At 45.4% G+C, this 25,396-nt stretch overlaps 1 protein-coding gene across 2 annotated transcripts in view; it reads right to left on the bottom strand.

Moving 5' to 3' along the window:
• Positions 1-25,396, bottom strand: part of NHSL2 (NHS like 2) — a 1,089,020-nt gene that overhangs the window by 804,205 nt on the left and 259,419 nt on the right. For both annotated transcript variants that reach the window (XM_085630752.1, XM_085630751.1), the window contains exon 2: positions 4,536-4,664. In XM_085630752.1, coding sequence (XP_085486878.1) covers positions 4,536-4,664 — 129 coding nt within the window. The remainder of the gene's footprint in view (positions 1-4,535; positions 4,665-25,396) is intronic.

The raw sequence follows: 25,396 nt of genomic DNA, 5'->3' as shown, positions 1-25,396 counted from the left end.
TACCTCGGCACCACGTCCTCCGCGTCATGTCTCTCCTCCTCCTCCCACCCTCCGGCCAGAGCAGGAAGTACCCAGGCTCCCCTGAGCCAATCACAACGCTGCAATGCAGTGTTGTGATTGATCTGAGCACCGTGGTTTGGCGCTCAGGCAGCGAATGGGAGCCTGGGCATTTTCTCCGACTAGGCTGTAATGCAGCCTGGATGGAGAACATGCTAAGTGCGCATGACTGTTTGGCTGGCCTCAGACGGCCGCCCAAACATTCATGCCCACTTAGGAAGTGCAAACCACTCCTACCCCTACTCTGAGAGGAGAGCAGCCCCACCCCGCCCGCAAAACTACCGCAACATGAAATAATTAAATGATAATAACGTTAAGTTATTGTCATTTTATTTTTCCTCACACTGCTGAAAAGCCGTGGGGAGCCACCCCTGCCTCTTACCTTTTAGAATGTGTTCATGATGTTCCGTTTCCAGCAAAACGTTACCTGACAAACACCTAGAACTGATTTAAAGTGAGTTCTGGCTAATGCTCTAGAGGGGGGTTCACACCTTTTTACACCCCCATGATGAAGTCTGTCAAAGAAACAACAAACACATGTTTCAATAATGATCTGGGCTTACTGACATGACATGACAGGGCACTTGAAGGTATTGGCGGAAGTCAAAGCACACTGTCTGATAGATTCTGAAGTGGTACGAGCATGGCCTGATCAGGGACACAATGGAAAATAAACAAGCTTGAATGTTGGGACACCACGCAAGGATTTACACAGAGCTGACGTCCACACCTCAGTAACCCTTCCTTTCTCAAAAACTGTACCTGCTGTGGTCAAACAATCAGTGCTTAATTTGTCTGGTGTTTGTCTGTGCTCGGTACCACCATTTATTTATAAAACCGGCATTTAATTATGACACTCTACCACATGATGGCGCAGTCTGTCTTTCTTTTAACAGAAATGTGCTTCACAGTTTCATAAACTTAAAAATATCTTAAAGAACTAAGATGTCTAATCCACTTTACAGCTCAGGGTGGCTTGGAATAGTTACAAATGTCACACTTGTATCAGTGTGATGGCCCTGGAACTGGCATTCGGCAGTCGTAGCAGGAGCAGTGGGTGGGGTGTGCCCTGGTGGCCTCCTGACCACTTACGTTTTTTACAAATTAACCACTGCCAAGCAGTAGTCCTCGAAGGTACAAATGCCAGTTTGGACGAGCCTCAAATGACCCTGAGGGCTGCTCCTTTCTGCAAGCCCATGTCCACCCAACAGGAAATGACCAATATTCTGTCCACACTGAAACTGACATTCACACCCACTTATATTTGCAATGCAAAGATAGTCATCCTGGTAATACCATTTACTGACCCTCTTATGCAGTACTTTAAACACAAGCAGTCCGCCAGGGTTCAAATAAACAATTGGTAACTCTCTACTTGGGAAACCACGTACACACAGAGAAACCACAGCCAGATATACATCCGGTTTGCTCACTATGGTCCCAGAGAACATCTACTTGAATTGTCTGCAGAGAAGATTCATCTCCCTAACCTATCACCTCATCAGCATCTTCCAGTTTGGCTGCCACCAACGCAGAGGGACAGAGTCCACATCACTCAACCTGAGGGTGGATTACTCTCATCTTTGGATGCTAGTTGCCCTGTGCTTGCACAATGATCTACACTTTCCCTAATTCTCCTCAGCACATTCTTGACTGCTGGTGCCCAAGTCATCAAACTCGACAGCACCGGATTCCACTGCTTTGCTAATGACACACTGCTTCACCTAAACCTACAAGAGAGATCCGCGCGTAGGCAGCAGGTCGGGTCCTGCCTGGAGCAAGTACAAGAATGGATGCATCTGAACTGCTTTCACTCAGCCATAACCAAGGTCCTTCTACTTAAAATAATTAACCCAACTTCACCTCAGCACCTTTTTCTGTCTTAAAGTCTTGTCATGTAAGGTACCAGATGACTAAAGCACGACTTACAATGCTGCTACCGTGCAAAGAACGCTAAAGAATCTGCACATGGTATGAGCGCTTTACAAAAAAAATCTAAATACTTGATATTCACACATGGCTGCCATGGCTAGTGCGGTAGGTGTATGACGTTTTTAAAGGGAGTGGCGAGATATGGTTTGACCATTTTTGACAAAAAAGACTGTCTCAGGTCTCGCAATTGTGCATTGACCAAGAACTGTCCATCAACTACTTTTTCCTTCCGGTGGTCTTCCTGTGGCACGAGGAGCCACTAATATTTTGTATATAGCGCTTCATACCACACTGTTGCCATTCCTAAGTGCTGCGAATAATAGGTGTTAATATCACCCAATGTCATGGTCCTGAATGTATCAACCTTGGTAGGATGGAAGCCTGAGTCAGCTTTGCCACAGGTCAGATTGGTGACCTGCAGAGCTCCACTGACTCGGCAGTGAACATTTATTTCACTGATACACAGGAGGGAGTCCATCTCCGCCTTCTTTGCACACCCTATAAATGCCACCTGTTGCTTACTTCTGACAGGACAACGCAATGTATCTCAGCAGGAACTCACTGTCCCCTTTAAACTGACTCCTTGCAGGTGCCGAAGGTGGGCCCTGCACCTGCCTGCCAGGAGCTAAACTAGACACCAGACCCTCTCAGCCTGTTGAACCGGATTACACTCACAGCACTAGTGCATACTGTACTGGTGCCCGCTCAAGGGCCAGCATTTTGCAACAGGGGGCGGTGCAAATGAGGGTGCACTTGGCATATGAAACTGCTCTACAAAGATGCCATGTATTGGATCGGAAAATGTTCCAAAACCGCACAAGCTATCGAATGTGCAAGTAGTGTGCAAAAGTGCACCAGTGCCCGTGCAGTCTAAGCAATCCAGCCTTCAGTACTACAAAAAGGCGTGCACAGTAGCTATAAATGCCCAACCATTCGTAAATGTTTGTCAACATATTTCTCCTTTATTTCCATTTCTGCAACTCGTGCTCTCCTGCAGGTTTCATTTGTATTACTCTTTGCTTCTAAAAATACTATGTCTTGTGCGTTTCTATGCGTGTGGCTTGACTCCCAACCCTCTCAACCCTGACACCCCAGAACCCTTGGCTGATGCATCGGAGCTTAACACGTGAACCAAAGTCGACAATTGCATCACCTCTGCTCTTTTTATTCATCCATAATGTGAAAAACAGTCAACGTAAAAAGAGGTGCAAACAAGGCAAGCTGTAGCAACCAGCGGTCCCGAGTGACTGACATCACACCGGCCACGCCTACACCGGTTATCCTTCCGTAGGCGCACGCTGCTCCGAAAGCGCTCACTTAGTGGTTTCACCTTTGGACAGCAAAGACTTTTATTATATGGCACACAGGACTCCCACTGTGGGGGCATCTCAAGTGACCAAGCTGTTCTGAGGCCGTGCACAGGAGCAATGCGGATGGCACAAACTCCTTCATTGAATCATGGAAGGTTGACTCTCTATCTCTGCATAACCTCCCTTAGGGGTACTTTATTGTGTATAATACATGATCAAGCTTCCACCCTTCCCTGAGCCATTTTAAAAATAGTTTTCGTGTTATTTATCAACATTTTGCACGGATGCTCGTATGGTGCGCAAAGCTGCGGAAAGTGACATTAAAGCTTGCAATAATTAACATATTTAGAAACTCTGCCGCGAAAATAAACATTCCACAATGAAGTCAGAAATGTGGTTTAAAATTATATTTCAAGCAATTTACTGCAAGTGACTTTCAAAACGAACTACAATCCAAAATGCATGGCATGGCACCCGTCGATTTCTGCTTTGGCGTAATGCAATCAACAGTGCAATAAATCAACATGCCCCACAATTGTTTCATTATCAGCTAAAGCCCGTGAACGGCCGGGATCATGTCTCAAAAGAAGGAGAACCATCTAACGTTTTCATATAGGCAACGATTTGATTTCATTGACTGTTATTTCATTGTTGATTATTCCATTGTCATTTGTACTCTTGAATTTTCAAACAGAATGTATACAATTGTTCCATTTTTCTTTAATAAATTTCTTTTCAAACTAAAAGAAGGTGAACCGAAAATCGAATTATACTTTTAATTGTTTGAAAAACGGATGCATTTTTGCTCACTAACCTGCCATCCGCATTGTCTGCAGACGCTGGCAGCATGCATTGTGATGTCACAACTCAACTGTAATACATTATTATAGTATAGTAGTGTCAGTCTCCCCAGAGGTGACCATCGAGGTCGCTACTCGGATGTAATATGCAAGTTAGACATAGATTTTTATAGAGTTTTTGCAGGCTTACACGTATTACGGTTCAGAGTGCATGCATGACCTGGAACCCTGTCTAACTCTGTCTAGACAGAGCTAGACATGGTTCTGTAATAGTACCCCCAAGCTGCCCCCTTGTTTATTATCCGACTGGTGCACGCTTTCCCCAGAAGAGCTGGTGCTCTGTGCATCTGCCTCATAAGTAACACGTTGCACAAGTGACATCAAACATCAGAGGTGTGAAAAAGTGTGCATGCACTGGTGCGTGTGCGGTACGTACCTCGACAGCCAGCGGCGGCTCCTAGCCCCGCAGAAGCGCCCCCACACCTCCGCTGATCGCTGCCAACCCCACACAGCCAGCCGGCGACGGAGGCCCCATCCGCCGCTTCGCCGGGGCCCGCGTCCAAACCTGCGAATGTACAGAAAATGTGGGAAATGAGCAGAAAATCTCTTCGGATCTGGAGTAGGTGGAGAGATGTGAGCGCCAGAAGACTGGAGCGTAACTGCTGCCTCGCCCACCCGCAGCCCCCACCCCTGTTTTTTTACTAAACTCAATCCAGATTTGTTTTGCGAAAGATGCGTGACATCTCTCTCCCCCCGTGTGTCCCCCTGCAAGCACCGGCCGTGCCAGCTCCCAGGCTGGATTGCGGGCCTTCAGTGCGGCCTCCGAGCGTGGGTCCGTCCTTCCTCCGGCAGCTGCTCTCTGCAACTTGCATTACAGCGTCCCTGATGCAAAGTGCACATTTTGGCAAGCTAGCCAGAATGGAGGACGGTGATGCGAAACCAGGAAAACGTCAGTTTCCACTTCAATATTTCCAAAGAAACCAATATGTTGCTGTATTTTGAAGGAAGTCGGCGGCTAGGACACCCGTTCCTAGTCACCATTAAGTGTAAATTTGTAAAATAAAATAAAAAAGGCCAATCGTTTGCCAAATCTCAAACCAACTCCACCTACTCTTGATTCCACCTCAGGCCTCTTTCTTCAACCACCCTACACTTCCTGCCTTTTTATCCCACTCTTGCAGCTTATTCCCCAACCCTTCTTTCTTCCTTTCTTACAGTTTTCCTTTCTCTTCCTCCTTCTTTCTTCTTTTATCTGCTTTTCTCCCTCTCCTGCTCTGGGTCAAGTCTGGTGATTAAAAATAAGTGCTAGTGCCCCCCACCTGCAAGCACCAGCACAAATTAAGCACTGGGACCATGTAGGTAGGCCATTTGCCTAGGTGCTCATGGATATTTATAATCTGCAATTTCATACCAAAGTGATCACCATTGAAACACAATCAAATGCAAATCTATTTTGAATAATTTATATTAGCCACAAGCATTACAGGCCTGATATACTAACTCCGTTCACAAAGTAGATAGTCTCATGCTTTGTGACCAGGGGTGTAATTTGTGATACAACCTATGTACTAATAGATTGGAAAGCAAATTGCCCCTTTGTAGGAGGTTGCAAAATGGACAGGCTAATGTATATTTTTTTTCGACAGGTCACATGTTTGAACCTCTTGGTAATATCTGCAAATACATATGGCTGGGTCCAAACTGAGCAGGCATGGGGGCAAAAACAATGGATTGGGATGCGACCCGATCAATTGCCAGTGGCTGAGATTAAAATCAAGCATTCCATCCATCACCTTGTTGTTTTTGCGTATGTGCACAACTCCATTCAGCCAGAAATACAGTTTGTCAGCAGGAGGTGCTATTCCTCCAGCTCAATTATATAATGGAATTAAAAAATCTACTGAAGTGGGTTGGCTTTGAAGCTGCTAAATGTAATACTTCATATCTAGAGGATCGTGTTAGTGCCTCATTGTGAGTTCCCCCGTCATCCTCTCAGTAAATAATACCCATGGATCTCCCAATACCAAGAGCATTAGTTTAGGTTACAAATGACCACATTAATTGCATTATGATGTGTTTTGGATGCATCCTTATTTAAACATGTTTGATCAATTACGAGATGAATATCATTAAGAGGCAATGAACTTTGGGATATCCACCATCATCTAGCACAAATCGTTAGGTAGTATTATCCCATTGAATTAAACTATTTGATATATCACAGGAAACAGGTCAATCACAACTTACACATGACAAACACTGTTGAGCAACATTGAGGATCTCACTCCTAAGAAACCAACGCAGCACAACTCTCACCCTAAGAAATCGAACATTTGCAAAAAAAGCTTCAATCATTATCATTACACTTGATCTCATATGAAATCGACCTTATCTTCACTAAAGAACGCTTGCAAAACATAAAAGGTTAAATATTGAAGATGGATGCCAGACAGACTGCCCTAAAGGACAGATTAGATGACATTGAATGCAGTAACAGGTATAACAATACCACATTATTGGAATCCCAGATGGAGAAGAGGGTCGAGACAAAACTTTCTTTGTGCACCTACAATAATTCATCCACAACAATGTAGTAAGAGGCAATATTTTTAGGTTAATACGAGGCAGCCAGGTGTATCAGGTAAATAACTTTAACTAGATTATTAGTATAGTTCTTAAAATATGCATCAGTTAAGATGATTCCCAGTGATGCAAAAACCTAAAGTTATGAAGAGGTTACAGTCTTACTAATTAAATAAAATGTTCATGCAGCTCCTGATAGATTAAAATTAGTCTCAGTCTTTGACATTGATTAGTGCTCCATTCACCTCTTAACGGGGTCAAAACAGATAAAAAACGCAGCCGCATCAATGCAATGTATTGGTCCGGTATGCAATGGGGAGCCATTCTTATAGTCACTGTGCATTTAATCGAAAGACTCACGTCATCTGCAGAGCAATGAGCCCGTAACAGATACAACATAAACCCTCAGTTCAAGTCTCGTGGTAATCTGGTCTAGCGATACCTTTGGAATGTTTTATTGTTATGTTATGTTGAGTAAATTATATTGTATATCTTTTATGGTTTTTTAAACCGAAATAAAGATTAAATTAAAGTCTCGAGGTAATCCCAATTAGAGTGGGAATAGTAGTCACTGTCTGAACTGGGATTACAAGTAATGCAGGAAACTGTCTGAACTGAGATTACAAGTAATGCAGGAAACACCACACTCCTAGATTTTTCTCACCAACATTTTGCCACGAAAGACCTGGCAAAATGTGTGCAGAAAAAATTTCCTGAATGTGGGAAAAACATCCTGATATTGCTATGTAAACAATGATTCACTGGGTTATTCCTCATTGTATAGAGGAAATCTCCAGCTACTGTAGTGGTATCGCACCTGGAAATTACTGCACCCTCCAGTATGAGGATTTCAGTGTGTATTACCACTCTGGACATCCGGCAATGCGCAAACTGAAGTCCATAGAAGGCAAACTCTAATATTTGCTCTGCACAGAAGAGACAAACAATTTGGCAATGGATAACCATTCCATTTTTAGGCCACGGAAAATGTATCAATAAAAATTAACAATCAAAACAGAAGGTGACGGGGAAGAATCATAACACAGAAACCAAATAATATTTCTCCACACGACTGATGTTGAACATCAAAGAATTCTGACTTGGCTTAAACAGTCAAACATTTCTAAAATTCAAATGCTGCAAGGCAAGACAGAGCCAGGATCACTTCACTTGTTCAAAATTTGGACTGATCCTGCCCTGCCAAACCGATCTAGAAGAACAGTCCCTCTAAAAAGCAAAATAATAAATCTTGGAGAGACCTAACATGTTGATCTTGGCCTAACCTCCCAGGTAACTTGGTAGTTAAATCCACTTTTCAGGAAATGAAATTGCTCAAGAAGCCTGCCCACTCCCCTCCACTGAACATCACCCAGTGCTGGTAGAAGCACTAGCACGTTTTTGCTTTCACTACAGAAACACACTACAATACTGTCTGCCCTCATATCAAATCAAGAGATTTCAACGAGCCCAAAACATTGAATTTGTAGTCGTATTTGGCATGGGCAAAAATAAAAGCATCACCAAACTCAATAGAATAGATACCTATGTTCTGCCAAATCCAGAGTATCCTTCAAAATCTTTACCCTTACCTCCAAATCTATTGATAGCTCCGCACTCTTTTGTCCACAGAAACACCATCACCAACCAACAATCATTGGCAAAGCCAAAAGCTATCAACCTTGAGACCCATTGGCCTTGCAAATGGTTTTACATATTCAGCAATGCTGTGTCACGTGGCTAAAGAATTTTGGAAACAAAAAAGGTATTGGTGTAGCAAGCTGCACTATTTCGTAGGCAGGTGCAACATGCATACATGTTTGTGTCTACAAAATGATGGAGGTGCATTTTTAAAAAATGTTAGTTGCTGATCCAATTTGGATCAATAACAAAGAAGAAAAAACACATGGGGTAAGCACAAAGGGGGCTGAAGCAACAAGGGGGTGCAAGTGGGAGATGGAAGCAACACGGGGTATGGGTGGGGGGCCGAAACAAAAAGGATCTACGGTTGGGGGAAGCAACAAGGGCGTGGATGGGGGGATCAAACAGACGAAAGACAACAACATGGAGCTAGTCGGGAATAAGCACACGGGTGAGAAGGAAACACTGGGGAGTGGGTGGAAAGCACACAAGTGAGAAAGAGAAACACCGAGCGCAGTGGAGGGTGCAGAGCACACAAGGGAGATGCTGGTAAAGCATATGCACTCTCTTTTTGAGTGCACAAATGAAAATTTAAAATTAAAACGCGAGCGGTGGAAGATAAAGTAATTGATCCAGGGGCGAGATAAACAAAAGCCCACACAGCTGATAAATAAGAAGCAAGCAAATGAAAGTGACATCGAAGACAACCAATAATAAGGAACAGACAGGCTCCAATCCCACAGTAAGCTAATAATATGCCTGGCAACAGACAACACATGCGCTATCTATTAGCAAGGCTTAGAAATACCTATTCCATTTTAAATGAGTCTTTATCCCAAAACCCAACTGTGAGAGCAAAGGAGACAGGTGTTTGCCTCCAGCTAAACCCTTGCTCTGTGCAACAAACGGGAAACAATGTTTACAACGCTGTCTCCACAACGCGGTTCCTTTACGACGCGGTCGTTACAATGACCGCGTTGTTACCATGCGTACCATTACATCGCAAGTCTTTTCAACAACTTGCTGTAGGATGCACGCTGGTGTTGCACAAACTGGAGTAGGAATACTAAATAATACTATTCCTTAGTCCCTTACAGCAAGTCGTTGAAACGACTTGCGATGTAATGGTTCATGTTGAAACAACGCGGTTGTTGTAACGAACGCGTTGTAATAGAATGCGTGAACAACGCATTCGTTGTAAAGAGCCATATTCCAACAAACCTCCTTGTATTAAAAACGCCTACAAGATCGTCCCTCATTATCACATGATCCACTGCCTCGTGTTCAGTCCACCCTTAGATCTTCTTCTCACTGGCATCTAGAAGAAGATCAAATATGTAGTCTGTGCTACACAAAAGAATATAAATTGAAAATGAATAAAATAAAGACATTTATGTATGTCTTTATCCATGTGTGAATAAAAACAAGATTGATTGATCATGCAAAGGTTTGTAGGTATCTCTTTTCCCCGGCGTGCCTCGAGCGGCTTCTTCGTCTTAGACCCTGATTATGAGACAGGTGGAGCTGAAGTACCATATGGAATCCACTCCACTTGATTCAGGGTGGGCTGGTGGTCAGCACCCGGTTTTCTTGGGTGTATGATCACAGGCACGCTTTTTCCAGGCAGCTGTTTCACCCCGGAAATGTTGCATGAGGTTTTGACTGCAACAGCAGCCAAGCCCTGTTCCACGTTTTTTTTATGTCAGGGGAAGAATACAATGCTTCTCCCACCATAACTTACCTTTCCCATCCTTTCCCCTGCCACAACACACCTTTCCCATCCTTCCCCTGACATAACTAACCTTTCCCATCCTTCCCCCTGCCACAACACACCTTTCCCATCCTTTCCCTGACATAACTAATCTTTCCCATCCTTCCCCCTGCCACAACACACCTTTCCCATCCTTCCCCTGACATAACTAACCTTTCCCATCCTTCCCCCTGCCACAACACACCTTTCCCATCCTTCCCCTGACATAACTAACCTTTCTCATCCTTCCCCCTGCCACAACACACCTTTCCCATCCTTCCCCCTGCCACAACACACCTTTCCCATCCTTCCCCCTGCCACAACACACCTTTCTCATCCTTCCTCCTGCCACAACACACCTTTCCCATCCTTCCCCTGACATAACTAATCTTTCCCATCCTTCCCCCTGCCACAACACACCTTTCCCATCCTTCCCCTGACATAACTAATCTTTCCCATCCTTCCCCTGACATAACACACCTTTCTCATCCTTCCCCCTGCCACAACACACCTTTCCCATCCTTCCCCTGACATAACTAATCTTTCCCATCCTTCCCCCTGCCACAACACACCTTTCCCATCCTTCCCCTGACATAACTAACCTTTCTCATCCTTCCCCCTGCCACAACACACCTTTCTCATCCTTCCCCCTGCCACAACACACCTTTCCCATCCTTCCCCTGACAGAACTAACCTTTCCCATCCTTCCTCCTGCCATAACACACCTTTCTCATCCTTCCCCTGACATAACACACCTTTCCCATCCTCCCCCCTGCCATAACACACCTTTCTCATCCTTCCCCTGACATAACACACCTTTCCCATCCTTCCCCTGACATAACTAACCTTTCCCATCCGTCCCCCTGCCACAACACACCTTTCCCATCCTTCCTCTGACATAACTAACCTTTCCCATCCTTCCCCTGCCACAACACACCTTTCCCATCCTTCACCCTGCCATAACACACCTTTCCCATCCTTCCTCTGACATAACTAACCTTTCCCATCCTTCCCCTGCCACAACACACCTTTCCCATCCTTCCCCTTACATAACTTGCCTTTCCCATCCTTCCCCCTGCCACAACACACCTTTCCCATCCTTCCCCCTGCCACAACACACCTTTCCCATCCTTCCCCTGACATAACTTGCCTTTCCCATCCTTCCCCCTGCCACAACACACCTTTCCCATCCTTCCCCCTGCCACAACACACCTTTCCCATCCTTCCCCTGACATAACACACCTTTCCCATCCTTCCCCTGACATAACTAACCTTTCCCATCCTTCCCCTATTCCCACCCTGAGGAGGAAGCATACATTTGACACCTGCTCAAAGCAGGTGTCAAATGCATGCTTTAACCCCCATGAAATAGGTAATTGCATTAAGGCTTTCCGACCGGTTAACCTGGTCCCACATGGTATTTCCCCATTGTATGGGGCTTTACTTGAAATTGCCTGGTACTGGCATTGATTTACCACTCGGAAATGTAAATTCGCTTTGAAAGTTACCGCCACGCCAGTACCGTGCCACGCTGAATCAGTTCTTAGAAAAGTCATTCCTTCCTTCTTAAAATGTTTGCAGTCGTGTACCCATACATCGTTTAAGCAATACCCGAACATGTTAAATCTACTGCACATGTAAGTCTGAGCTTACCTCGTGGCATGTGAGATGTGGTCCAGCACAGCAAGCTGATGGTTCTTGTGCTCAGCTCAGACAGCCAGAAGGGCAGTTCTGCATGGGTGCGCTGTCACCTCTCAGCTCTGATGATCTACACAGAATAATGCGGTTCCCCCTATTTCACCCTTCACAGAGATTGGATGGGAGCCTTTTCGGGCATCTGACACCTTAAGAGGCAGCCTGTGCTGTGTTCGCAGTGAAACAGATAGACTTCAGTCAGAAAATGGAACAGTGCGCCATCTGCTCAGAGCCTTCCTGAGACACATCACGTTTAAAGGTGGGTGGAGGAAGCGAAGACTGAAGGAATAAACATCTCCTCGAGCCTGAATAAAAGAGGAAACCCAGCCTGACTGATCAGCAGCGGAGAGCTGTGGAGGGTACTCTGGGTGCACGGGCAGAGATGGTGCCACCTTTCCACCCCAGAGGCTTTCTGCTGTCCAGATTCGGGTGCTAAGGGCGGTTGTGGGTCGGTGGGATGTGGTGGAAATAATTATAATAAGTACATGAACTTGTGTTACTGCACTCCTTCAGGTTCTTGACACTAAGGAGTAGTGCAATATTGTGGTAGATTGGTGCATACTAGTGGAAATTAGAGAAAGGCATTTTCACTCACACATGGCCTTTGTCATGGAGAATTACTAAGGAGTCAATTAAAGGTCAGTGCAAAAACAGGGGGACTAACACGCCCAAGGTTTGAGTTTTGTGCCCACTTTCTATATTCGTCAAAATGGGGAATAACACACACAGATGGTATTTCAATCTGTTGTGTACACATCATTTCGCAATTTCACCAGATGTGCACTCAGTTGCTTGGAGATTACACTTCTTTAAAGTTTCTACAGTGTGAGAGAAGAGGGCAGAGCCTGGGAGGGTTGTGGGAGCACTTCTACCAGCCACCAATGAAAAAAAAATCAAAACACAAAACCTTCATCAGGGTTGCCCCTTTTCCCCCTACTTGCTCACGCTCACTATGGAGCCATAGCGGCCTGGGTCAGGGTGGATGCCCAGGTCTGTGGCTTCGAATGGTCCCGGGAAGTCTCGGATGCATAGCATTATATGCAAACGATGTATTGTTTTTCCTTACAGACCCCAACCGGACAGGCCCGAGGCTGCTCCAGATAATGCAAATTTTTGGCGAGACCTCCGGTCTATACATGAATGCCCGTAAGTCATTCCTGTGGCCGATACGGGGCAGGTGTCATCTGGGTGCATGGTCCAGCAAAGTAACAGTGGTTCTGGATAGGTTCAGATATCTGGGGGTATTCCTGTCGGGCTCCCAGCCCACTTCATGGGACAAACATATGGCCCCATTATGGGTGCAAATTAAGGAGCAGGTGCTCTCCTGGTCACATCTACTACTATCCCTGTTTGACAGAGCAGCAATTTTCAAGATGGTTTCTTTACCCTGCCTTTTGTACCAACTCCCAAATCACCCCTTCCCAATACCGCCCACCTGGTTCCGACAAATTAACGCGATCCTACTTCATTTCCTTTGGAGTGGGGGTTCCGCCAGGGTGGCCCTGAGAACCTGCTTTCAGTACACATGTTGTGGGGGCATAGCGACCCCGGATAGCCAGGCATACCACGCGATGTCCCACCTCCTTGTTCTCAATGACTGGTGGTATGGGGATAGATGAGACCCAGCATACGCAGTCGAACGCTGGCTAATGGATGACACAACTGTGCACACGGTTTTGTACTCGGGCTCACCACTCAGAGCTGCGCCAGGTGGGGTGGTGGGGCTGACAGACAAAAGCATAATGGTCTCCTACCCCAGCTATCAATGTTACGTGGTTTTGGGGGATGCGAGGCCATTGGTATATCTATGCTGGGGGTGGTCCTGCTGGGTCAGACACTAAAGTCCTCCCAGGAGCTCCAGAAAGAATACAACATGCCCCACATGCAGTTTTATAAATACCTCCAGTTTCGCCACGCACTATCCCCTTGCATTGCACACCAGGAGGACATACCTGAATTCAACCCCATAGACGCCAAGGTTTTTATGGGTGATCTTGGAGACCATAAAAACACTAAAATATATCGAACACTTGTTACTAATAGCCCACCACATTGGATGCAATTCGTGACGCCTGACAAAGGGATTTAGGCTCGGTAGATGATGACAATTGGGCCGAGTCTATGGCATCCCCGCGGGGTGCTGCCATCACGGCGCACCTACGTCTCATACAATTTAAATACCTTCATCGGGTCTTCTTCACTAGGTATAGATTATGGAGGGCCGTACTGGTCGAATCCCCTTTATGTTTGCGCTGTGGAAATACCTATTACACACAATATGGCAGTGTGCCACGCTTCTAAGGTTCTGGTGAGGGTTGTGGCATGTTGGAGGTGCTGGGCAGGGATATTCCATTCTCGCCGCAATTGGCCATATTACATATTACTGAGGGGATATGGGGCAATAGTTACAAGCGCCACCTGTTATTTCTGGGTCTTACCTTGGCGAAACGTGATATTGCCCAGTCGTGGAAGGCCACGTCTCCTCCCTTAGTAGAGGCTTGGAAGAAGGGATTGGGCTTCTGCATGGGTTTAGAGATACCAATATTCAAAGTGAGGGGGTGCCCTCAAAACCACCCCAAAATATGGAAGAGATGGGCGGCTTACCATGGTCTGTATCTGGAGCCCATAACCCATTCAGCAACAAATATGGAACTGTTAAGATGAAAAGATGGGGGAGAGTTATATTGCTGCACAATTGTACAATCATTTGGCTGGGTTGTCTGGGAACTGCTAATATCAGAGTCAGTAATGTGTCCATGGCACTGTTTTTCATTTGTTTAATAGTCAAGATATTTTCTGTTCTTAAACTGTTCGATTTTGACACTATAAATGTCCACATCAGTGATGTAACTATATTTTATACTGTTTCAGCTAAAACCCTAGGCATATCAGGTCTTCTACAGCTGTTGGCAAATAAAACATTTTTGAAAAAAAAAACTTCTGCCACAGGCTGCGTCCGATGTTCTGGGAATGTTCATAAATCCGTAATGGACATCGGCTGGGCAAGCACGAGCTGAAAACCTGCTTGTATGGGGGTTCCCATCCCAACTAGTGTTCCTCCATGTAATAGCAACTCTTTACCTGGAGACCATGTGAAGGGAGCCGATATTGTATGACACACAGTGGTACCATTTGAGTTGGATGATCTGAGTTGCCACCAGCTAAAACTTGGTGGAAACTGTGAATCTAAAGCACGTGCCAGTGCAAACTGCATTCAACTCTAAGTTGGTGCCAGTGCTATTACAGGTGCCAGTTTTTGCCCATTTTAACACAACTGCCAGGATGTATATGACGAATGAAGTGTCTCCCACTCACTCCTGAACTTTAGCCTCCATCATTGACAATGCAGCCTTCTTAGCTCTGTGGCAGGAGGTGTTAACAGTCAATTTTCAAAAACAATAACATAAATGAAGGGGCCCAAAGTTTTTCTTGGGAGTCGGCTGCCAGCACTGCCAGAAACTGGAGTTTCTGGGTACCAAGGCCATCTAGCTTTGATACTACCTCATGCCTCTTTCTTCCACCTTTGTACATTGTCTTTCTCTTTATCTCACTCTTGCAGGTTTTGTTTTATCCCTGATTTCTCACTTGTTCACTGTTTTCTTTTTCTTACTCCTTTTCTGCCTTTCTCTCTGTCTCTTGCTCTGGGGCAAAACCTGATGATGAAAAAAAGGCCAACCTTAACCTGAGAGACAACACACCTGCCCCTCTAATATACATTCACATTGTGATCAGTAATATCCATTATTCACTATTGTACATTTCCACAGACTGGTACAACAGTCAATATAGACTTATATGAGTAGTTTAGGAAAGTGCCCTTTTTGTATGGTCGCCTACATACTTTTTTCTCAAATGCTGATGGTTATGACTCTGAAAGTGCACTGGAGCCTGCTAACCAGGACCCAGTGCCAATGCAATTTCCATGAAACATGATGAATGTGAATTGGCAAGGGCTTCAACCCCTTATAAGTCCCTGGCAAGTGGTACTAGTGGTACCCAGGGCTTGGGAGTTAAAGAGTTCACCAAGGCTTGAAGCACTGTTTGTGCCACCCTGAGTGACCCAAGTAAACAGAAAACAGCAGTCCTGCCATTGCAGACTGCATGAGCAGTGCAAACTGCCCGAACTCAACTTTGCCCTCACCATGTGTGGCAAGGGCAAAGCACTGTTCTTAATATTTAGGGGAGAGGAGTTGACCTAACGGCTAGGGTGCTCGACCTCGGACCTGGGGAACTGGGTTCGAGTCTTGGCAATGACGCTGAACATCCTGTGATTCTGGGCAAATCACTTAATCTCCCCATGCCTAACAAAAAATGAATGTGTCCTCATGTAATGTACCTGGTGCTATGTAAAGCGCTCTGATACTTGATTGGATTCGGGTCAAGTTCGCGCTATATAAAACTCTGCAAAAAAAAAAAAATGTCAGTCACCCCTAAAATAGGCCTCCTGAGCCTTGGTGGGAGGGTGAATTATGATAAAGGCATAGACATATAAGTGCTAGCTTATATGTCCCTCTAGAAGCCTCCTTCCATATGGGGCTACCATGAGTTTTCAGGGGGGCTTAGGATAACATGGGCTAGCACCCAGGCACCCCCAGACTGCCAGCTCCATTATGGTCCGACTGAAAAGTGTCAGGTTTGGTATCAAACAACTTGTGTCATCACACCGACTTTTCTCTAAAGTCGGATTGAATGTGTCATGCACCCAGGTGGCTACCATAGAGGCTGCCCATTTGGTTGCCCCAGCCTTACCTGTGCCCTCGCTGATAGCCTGCAGCTGCTGCCACCAAGACAGGAATCTGACCCCTGCCAAGGGGTGTTAGCTCTCTCAAAAGGCAGAAACAAAGGTCTGCCTAGGTGGGAGGTGTCGCCTCCTTTCCTGGCAGGATGGCTAGTGAAATGACACATCAAGGCGGTGAGCTTTAAAGCCCTCACCGCCTCTGATACCCAACCAGTCTTCCTACAGGAGAAAGAAAAGGCCATCCCCTTGCCCCAGGCACATTTGAAACCTGGGCTGGTGGGAAAAGTAGGTAATTAGGAGGTGTACACCCCCAGAAGGCTAGCCACACACCTAAGTTGGGCTAACTGGTATGTGCACCCAAAGAAGGGTTCTCTATTTTTAAAATTGGCAGAATAGAGGCTTCTGGGTAGAAAATGTGCCACCCTCCACAGGAAATGGGCACCTCAGAGGCAGATTAGCTGCTGGGGCTAGTAACCCATTGACTGCAAGCTCCCGTACCCCTAAGACCCCTAAATCTGGGACTTAAGGGGCTCCCCTGGCACCAGAACCTCATATCTGCTTGAACTGTGACCTTTGACAAAGAAGAGATCTGTGACTGCGAATTCGGGACCTTCACAAAGCAAAGGCAAGATAATCTGAACCTGTGGCAACCACCCTTCAACTCGACGATCACAACTCATCCTGGACCAAAGATCAGCTCCAAAAGAAAGAGGAACCTCTCTGCAAGTCAAAGGCAACACCAGAACTCCCTTGGACTAGAGGTAGTAGTCCCCTGCAGCCCAGCTAAATTGCACTTCCAGAACACGAGAATCGCTGACCATCGGGCCCGCCGAGGGGTTGCCCAAATTAAACGGTCTAGTGGATTGTGGGAAATGTACTCATGACCTCCAGCAAGTTTCAGGCAGCTACTGTTTTCCCCCGGACTTCAGGAGGTCAAAGTAACTGAAAGCTGTGTTCGCTACTACCAAGGCATGTTGGTGGCCAGCCAGGCTACCACTGCCTTTGTTCGACGCTGTGCCTCAAGGGAAACCCGCAGCATCCTCAACCGGCCACCTCAGTGGCCCATTGTCGAGATTTTGCACCCCTTTCCTCACCAGCACCATCCAAGCAGAAAAAACAGCCTCTGTGGCTCTCGCATTCTGCATCAGAGACAGCCAGGATAACTCTGCACCCAAACCGTAAGAGCCAGGTAAAATTCAACTGACTGTTGGACCCTGGTCCTCGGACCCGCATCACCTTACCCCAGTGGTTTCCACTGGACTCGACCCGCAAGTGACCAAGTGTCACTAGTGCATTTTCCTATTGACCGCAACTCTATCGTTTTGCAAGTGTTACATGCACTGATTTATATTTCCTTTGAAAATCCATAACTCAGATTATACTCATCCGATTGTCTTCATTTTGGTGTATAAATTTATTTTAAAATCTGCTTTATTTTTTTATAAATTTGTGTCATATTTCGTTTGAGTAGTGTCAATTACATATCATCAATATTGGTTCTCTGAAATGCTTAGCACATGTTCCTCCAGTAAAGCCTGACTGCTCTGTGCCACACTACCGGGACTGAACGATACCAAAGGGGATGATGGATGGAGAGTTTGAGCAAATCAAACACTCATTCCCAGACAACTGATCTGGGTTTAATCCATCATCATTCTTTAGCTCACTCCACCACCTCAGTTCACACATGACCATATGCAAATCAGTCTGACCCTGTGCCTCATGGGAACAGTCCAGCTCGAACTGCCAAGCCATGTCTTCCCTGGACCAGAAACAAGCATCCTGGGACCGGTTTCGGGTTCATAACCCTCATCAGCCATTCTATCTTGAATACAGTGGCAAAGTGAGCAAGGGACCCACATCTGGGCACACTACCAGGACTGAGCTAGGGATTTATTGGTGTGAATCCAGAAGGACCTATGTGTGGTAACGTAAAGGTATTGCATAGCGGAGCCTAACCAGCCTCACTATATAATAACCCACGTTCCTACAAGTAGCTAGCTGAAGATAATGTTTCACCCCATTAAGGTTTGAGTACAGAAGAAAAAAAGGTTAATGACGAGTACCCCACCTCTTAAAGTAGCCGGGTGTAAAATGGCACTTAGCAATTCGAAACAAAAGCCTAATCAATAGCATGAATGCGCTACATTTACTAACCGCCAGACCTAGTTATGGGCACAGGTGAGGACAAGTATGGAAGAAGCTGGGGCACAGGACTCTAAACCCACCCATCAATGCCGCAGGGGCAAGAGGGTCTCCTGGCAGGAAGCAAATATACCTGCACTCTTCATCTACAGCTGGACATGTGCAAGATCCATCTGATACATGGACCTCTTCATGATTAGCCAATTTTTGACAAAGTGTCAGTGAAGGAAAAAAGTTCCCTGGCAACATTTGTATCTGTTGGGTACAGTCATCTTCTATGATCCAGGGCTGACCCTTGGAATGCTTCAGGTCAGTGACGATCACAGCCATGCAGGATAACATATACCCAAACCTCCCAAGTTTCCACCAGGTCAACTGTTCCCAGCACAGCTTGTGATTTCCAAGTAAAAGGGTCATGAAAGGCCCCCACACCCAAACTCCTCCTACCCACCATCCCCATCCCGTCACAATGCTCGACCGGTCTGGCCACCAAAAAAAGAAGCCGCAAAAGATGAAAAGGACAATTCTGTTTCCAAAGAGAGAGACTGTTTATTTACACAAAGACAGACATAGAACTTAATAACAAACTTCTGAAAGGTAGGAAAATAAGCACAGACCCAGACATAAATATTCATAAAAATGTTAGTCTGGAAATGCGATTGAAAACCATCCAGAGGGCCGGAGACATAAAGCACAGCTACATCAGTGGACCCATCTTGGGAGGTGAACTTGTGAGCTGATGAACTGCAAATGGCATTGAATTGAGTTAAAATAGTTGTTCATTAGATCAATCCTGGGCTTGACTCTTCAATGCTTGGATATATGATGTTGCAGCCTTATTTCTGTGTCTACTGAAAAATCATGGTTAGCCACGGTCCACCGCAGATGGCCATGCCTTGACTGCACTTACGATGGGGCGGGGCTTCTTGAAGACCATTGTGATCAGAGCTCGTCAGTCTACAAACTTAATGACAATAGGACTACATACATACAAGATACAAATAGATAACACTGATTAGAGCTCTGGATGGATCTCTCAGTCATTCACCAAAGATATCATTATTAGCAGTGGCGGTCCTCCCCGGGCGGCACGAGTTTTGGGGTCGGCAGCCGCTACGGGCAGTAAATGTAGGGACCTCCACGGACGGCACAAGGTCTAGCTAAGCCACTGATTATTAGACTAATCCTGTATTTAGAGTTTCTGATGCTGAAGGTCAGGATGGGATACTGATAACCATCCATTGGCCTTCACTGCAGAGTGGGCGGGAATCCCTTTTCCTTTCCTTTGACACTGTTGAAACATGTCGTATTACCCCAACTTGGAAGGGATCGTTAACAATGGCCCTATATAAAAAGAGCAGTGGAGACCTGCAACATAGCTATCATCCTATAGCTACAGTAGATGTATTTGGAAAACTATTTGCAAAGATCCTACTGGTGGTCCTTACTGATAGAGGAGGTAAAAATGTAAATCCAACAATCGAAACCCTCACGGGTGATTAGTCGCACTATACCAAGTCCGGATCGATTGATTGAATCAGGATTAAGACCAGGAAGGTCCATTATCAACAACATCCTGTTTCTAAACACATTAAAGGACAAGTGCGTTATTCAGAAGAAAATGACCTTGTATGTTGCTGTTATGGATTTATCCTCCACAGTGCCTAATTTGTAAAAAGAATATATATGAAATAAGTGTCAGAGTCTTCATCAAGAGGCCACTGCAACATACACCACCCATTGCCCCTGCCAGGGCTGCCAATGACAGCACCAACACAACTACTAAACATCAAAAGGCGTGGGGATGGGTGGCTACAAAGGCAGTGTTAGGGGTTGCACAGTGCAAGCCAGAGGTTGCAACTGCGACCCCAGGCAACCCCCAAATGATGTCCATGACTGGTAAGGTTTCGGTCTAGAAAGAGATGTGAGCAGTGTAGTGGGAAAGGTGCCCTAGGCTCTGGTGCAAGCAAAATGGGCAACCAGCTGTTATTTTAGTAGTTAAATCCAGCCATAGCTGGAGTTCAGTGGGCCTCTAGCAGCCCTGGGCCCCAGCATCACTGCACCTGCTGCAGTATTGAAAGCTACACCCCCTCGGTGAGCAAAATGGAGAATGGACAAATCACCAGGAGTCAGGTGATGTTAAGAAAAGGCTCACAGTGGATAGAGAGGGACCATTGGCAGACAGGAAGTCAAGTGCCCATGCAGTGGAAACTGATCCAACACCAGTCACTTCCTGGTAGTCATTATTTACTTCCATCTAAATGCAAGTGATAATATGGGGCAGGTTTTTGACCCGGCATGCAGAGAGTGGCGGCTCCTCCGCTAAGGTGAGAAGTGTCGCCCCACTGCTTTTAAGCAGTGCAATTAAGGGAATAATAAAATGTTAATAACTGAATGTTATTACCATTTTATTTGTTCCTGCTGCTTTGCGGCCAGGGCGGGGCCGCTCTGCTCTCAGAGCAGGGCAGGGGAGGAGTGGTTTGCCCACTCCAAGTGTGCATGAATGCTTGGCCGGACCTCTCGGGCGCCAAACCACAGCGCTCTAACCAATCACAATGCTGCATCGCAGCGTTGTGATTGGTTGGGGCAGACTGGGTGCCTCCTGGTTCCTGTTCTAGCCGAGTCCTGACACGGAGGAGAGACTGGAGAGACGCGGCCGCGATAAGATATGTTTTAATAATTTTTTTTACATTCCCCCTACCTGCCTACCCCATCCGCCCGCCACCCCCCAATCCGTGCCAGCCACCACAGCATGCAGATGCAAATGTTGGATATTGGGTGAGGGAACCAACAAAGATTGGTGCACTGGGCGCCACCAGCACTGAAGCAGTCCCTGCCTATACCCAAGGAAGAGAATCAAAAAGTGGCATGAATAAGTGAATGCCACTTCACTGGACAGGAAGTGCATGGAAAACAGAGATGCACCTCTCTGCATATCGGAACTAAGCCCGTGAGAAAGATGGCACTTGGATGTGGATTATGCTTGGTGGTATCACCCGGGCATGAAGTGGGCGCCACCGTTCTTTTCTTTTGCACGCTGCGGCCTGCTCCTTGAAGCTCTTTTTCTCCCCCCACTCAGCCCTTCTGCAACCTTTCCCTTAATGAGAGACAACGCCTCTTCATTTCTCGCTCCTCCTTCGCAGCATTTGCTGCTCTGCCCGACCTCTGCTCCCGGGGTCTCCCCGCTCCACCATTACATGAACATACCACCTGCACTTTGTAAGTGCTGGAACCTGCAACGCTTTGGAAATTTAAATGCAAGTACGGCAAGTAAGGCTAGCAGTAAAAGAGGTACAGTTACTGCCAGCCTTGCTTCTCATAAGCAATGACTATAAGTACTAAGTGTGTGTTTACGCACCACTTGCAGGTTTTCAAAATATACAAATAAAAGACATTGTCATTTACAATGCCAATAGCTCAAACTCTCGCAAATGCGAGACCTATTGCATTGTAAATGCTTGTTCACTTTGGGCATTTATTTTGATTTTCTTTTTTACCTCTAGAGTAGTTAGCTGAAGCTTGCTGATGAGGTCTCGGGTACCTATGTGCTCCATAAAAGGACACCTATTTTTTATTTGAAGTTGCCTTACATGCCTCTTTCGTAACTGGGCATAATGTTTCATATGTGTGCAAACAATTTATGCAGTTGTGCAAGTGGAAAGTGTGTAGGAGTGAAAGAAAAGTATTTCTAACTGAAACCTATAATGTATTTGGCTTTTAGAAATGCATGGTTACAGCAGCAAGGCAGGAGAAACGTCTTTTCGAAATAAAACTTTAATTAAAATTCTAATTTTTTGACCTCTAAATAAAAACACTAACAAAGCAACACTGACAGAGTAGAGGTAAACCAGGTCATTTGACTGGTCAGATTTTGTTTTTATTACCCATAGTGTTTAAACCTTTTTTGAAATGTAAATGACATAAAAGAACCAAAAGTTGGTATTTGAAAGAAACGTCACACAATAGACCCAGGAAAGGAGGGAACCTCATATCCTGATCACAGGTGCCTATGAAAAGCCACTCCAGCTCACTCTTCTTCTCAGTGGGAGGAGCAGCCCCAGGCTCCTGGATCCCAAGCAGAAGGGAGCAGCGTAGATGGAGCAAAAACATGTAGAATTTCCTTGATGCCAAAGTGGAGAATAATATTCATTAACAAAGCCTCTAACCCTCCTCAGCCATGTTTGCAAGTGCTCCTCAGTGATGTTTCAAGCCTCATTTTTTACATCTTGGTTGCCAAGATGAGAAAGTGTTGATTAGCTCGCTCAGCCACAATGTTTACATACTTCTTGCAATGTCAAGGTTGTTTTCTTCCTTTTCCATGATGTGATATGCTCCATGCATTTGAATCCACCACCTGTTTCTGTTCCCTACCTGTGTATACACTGTTATAAATGTGTGTGTTGCCTCTGCTTGTTAATTTTGCTCCAACACACTTTGCTGGAGGACCATCTGCCTGACTGAATCTATGATTCACACACTATTCAGTCTTCTTTTGTAAATAAACCATTTCAGACTATGATTGTGATGGAGCAGGTAAAACAACATTTTGTATACCTCCTCTAATCTGCATGAAATTAATTACGTAATCATTCTAAAATTAATTTACAATAACGTGTTTGCCGTGGAAGTGTTACTAATCAACCTTTACACCTTGATAAATATAAAATACACGTGGGACTAAATTGCAACTGGCATGGCAAAATTAATTAACAATGGTACGCGAACTAACCTTAGATTGTGGTGAAATAGTAAAATTGCATGATTTATGTTGCTTTATGATCGTTTTGTGCTTTCAAAATTATCAAATGGTAAGTATTATTGCTTTAAATGTTGCTACAGCTAGGAAAATACTAATATATATTGGGATTAGTATGGGTTTGAACATCAAATCTTTCATTTCTATATTTTAATTGCTGTTATTTGTATTTCTGCTTAAGTTGACATTCAGGCCTATTATGCCGCAGTACCCAAGATGGCGTTCTCTGAAGCAGATGCTACCTAGTGCACGTGATGACTTCTGCGCATGCCCAGATGGCTCATGAAATCACGAGGTAGCTTGAACTCCTGACATCGTGTTCCCTGCCAAGGCCGAAAGTCTGGAACTTGACCGCCAGCCAAAGGATGACCAAATGAAAGTCAAGGAAGAGACAAAGAGAGGACATATCAGAAGGACCCTTTTACCTTGGGAAAAGATACAGCTACTGTTTCCCCACCTGGGAACTGAACAGACAATGAAGATTTGAGAACTTTGTGAAAAGTCACTATAGAGAACCAGTTTGCCCTGGGAAAAATTCAACAAAATACTGATAACCCCGAACTGTCCAATCAGAACATTTGGTCTGCCCTAATGTTGCTATATCTAAAATGAAGTAAGGCAGAAAAGGGTATAAAAACCCTCTCATCAATCATTAAAGGAGAGTTGGAGTTAGAAGGGTTGGTGGCAGCAGAGTTCGTTCGTTGGTTCATCTGATCGTTGGGTCACGGTAGTGGCTGAAAATCTTTGCGATATTTCTTTGTGTTTTCAAAATTCTATGCTATCAGTCTATAAATCTTAATCAAATTGATGAGCTGTAGTCAGTGATGCAAGATTTAAGAGTTTGAGAAATGTTTAGATAAACAAAATTGAAATAATAAAAAACGAGTCCATGGTTCTTAAATCAAATTGCTGAAAATATCAGATGTTTCCCTAGGCTTTAATTTTGTCTTAGCTGGATCAAATTCACCATCAACCAGTCCAACTAATTGGTCCATCGACCAAATAGTGGAGTGCCTTGATGTTAAGGTCAGGATTCAGAAGATGTATATAGAATGTGTATATAATGTAAAAGCAAATTAATCCTGATAGGTAATAAGGTACCCACATGTCCAGCGCCTTTTCCTCCTGTGTGCAGATTCGAGTGAGATTGATTGAATGACAAGTGTGTTGGTGTTATGGGCCCCACCAATGAATGAGTGTATGAATGAGCTGTTGTGAATAAGAATCTGTGACATAAGGAGAATATGTAAATGTTGTCCTCCGCGCTGCATCAATTGACATGTGTGGATTTTCTGTAATGCTAATTATGGGCAACTGGACTGACCTACACTGGGGCTTGATGACTTAGAATGCCCAGCAGAAGGAAAGAACAGATTTATCACTGGTGGTTTCTGTGGTGAAAGAAAGTGTGGGACCTTTTTTTACCTGAAGGCTTAACCCTACAGGTTCTCAGTCACTCTGCTGCAAAGTATTGGAGGAAGATGCCTTTAATTTTCAGTCATATTTGCTTAGAGGTCACTACCAATCAAATAACTGGGTTTACCATTGAAAATACCCTGTTTCTGCCCCAACACCCACACCAGTGGCCTGCTCTGAACCTGAATTATAACTCACTCACCTGCCAACTCACAGCAAAGACTGCAGCGCTTGCGGAGGTGCACAACCTTTATAGATTAGCCCAGTGAGTGGCCGCGGCTCTCATCTTTTTTGAGGGCCCAAGAGGTAGGTTCCGCATCCCTGTTGCTGGACATGGGTCATGAAGAAGTGCGTTTCTGCACCTGGTGGTGGCAGCACAGAGCTGATGGGGGACTCTGGTGCCAGTGGTGAGACTCTGTGGTGCCTGCTGAGAGCTGGAGCTCCCACGCCCCACCTCGTGAAGCTGTACCTGGGCTTGGGATCGTGCACAGTCCAGCGCAAAGGGTGGCCGGGAAGGAGAGGTGTGTCACTGAAGAGCGGTGCATTTAGGCGCTGACACTTGCGAACCCACAATGA

This window comes from Triturus cristatus, chromosome 10, assembly GCF_964204655.1.
Source record: "Triturus cristatus chromosome 10, aTriCri1.1, whole genome shotgun sequence".
Classification (NCBI taxonomy): domain Eukaryota; kingdom Metazoa; phylum Chordata; class Amphibia; order Caudata; family Salamandridae; genus Triturus; species Triturus cristatus.
The sequence above is the reverse complement of the archived record's forward strand: the minus strand, read 5'-3'. Positions and strand labels throughout refer to the sequence as shown.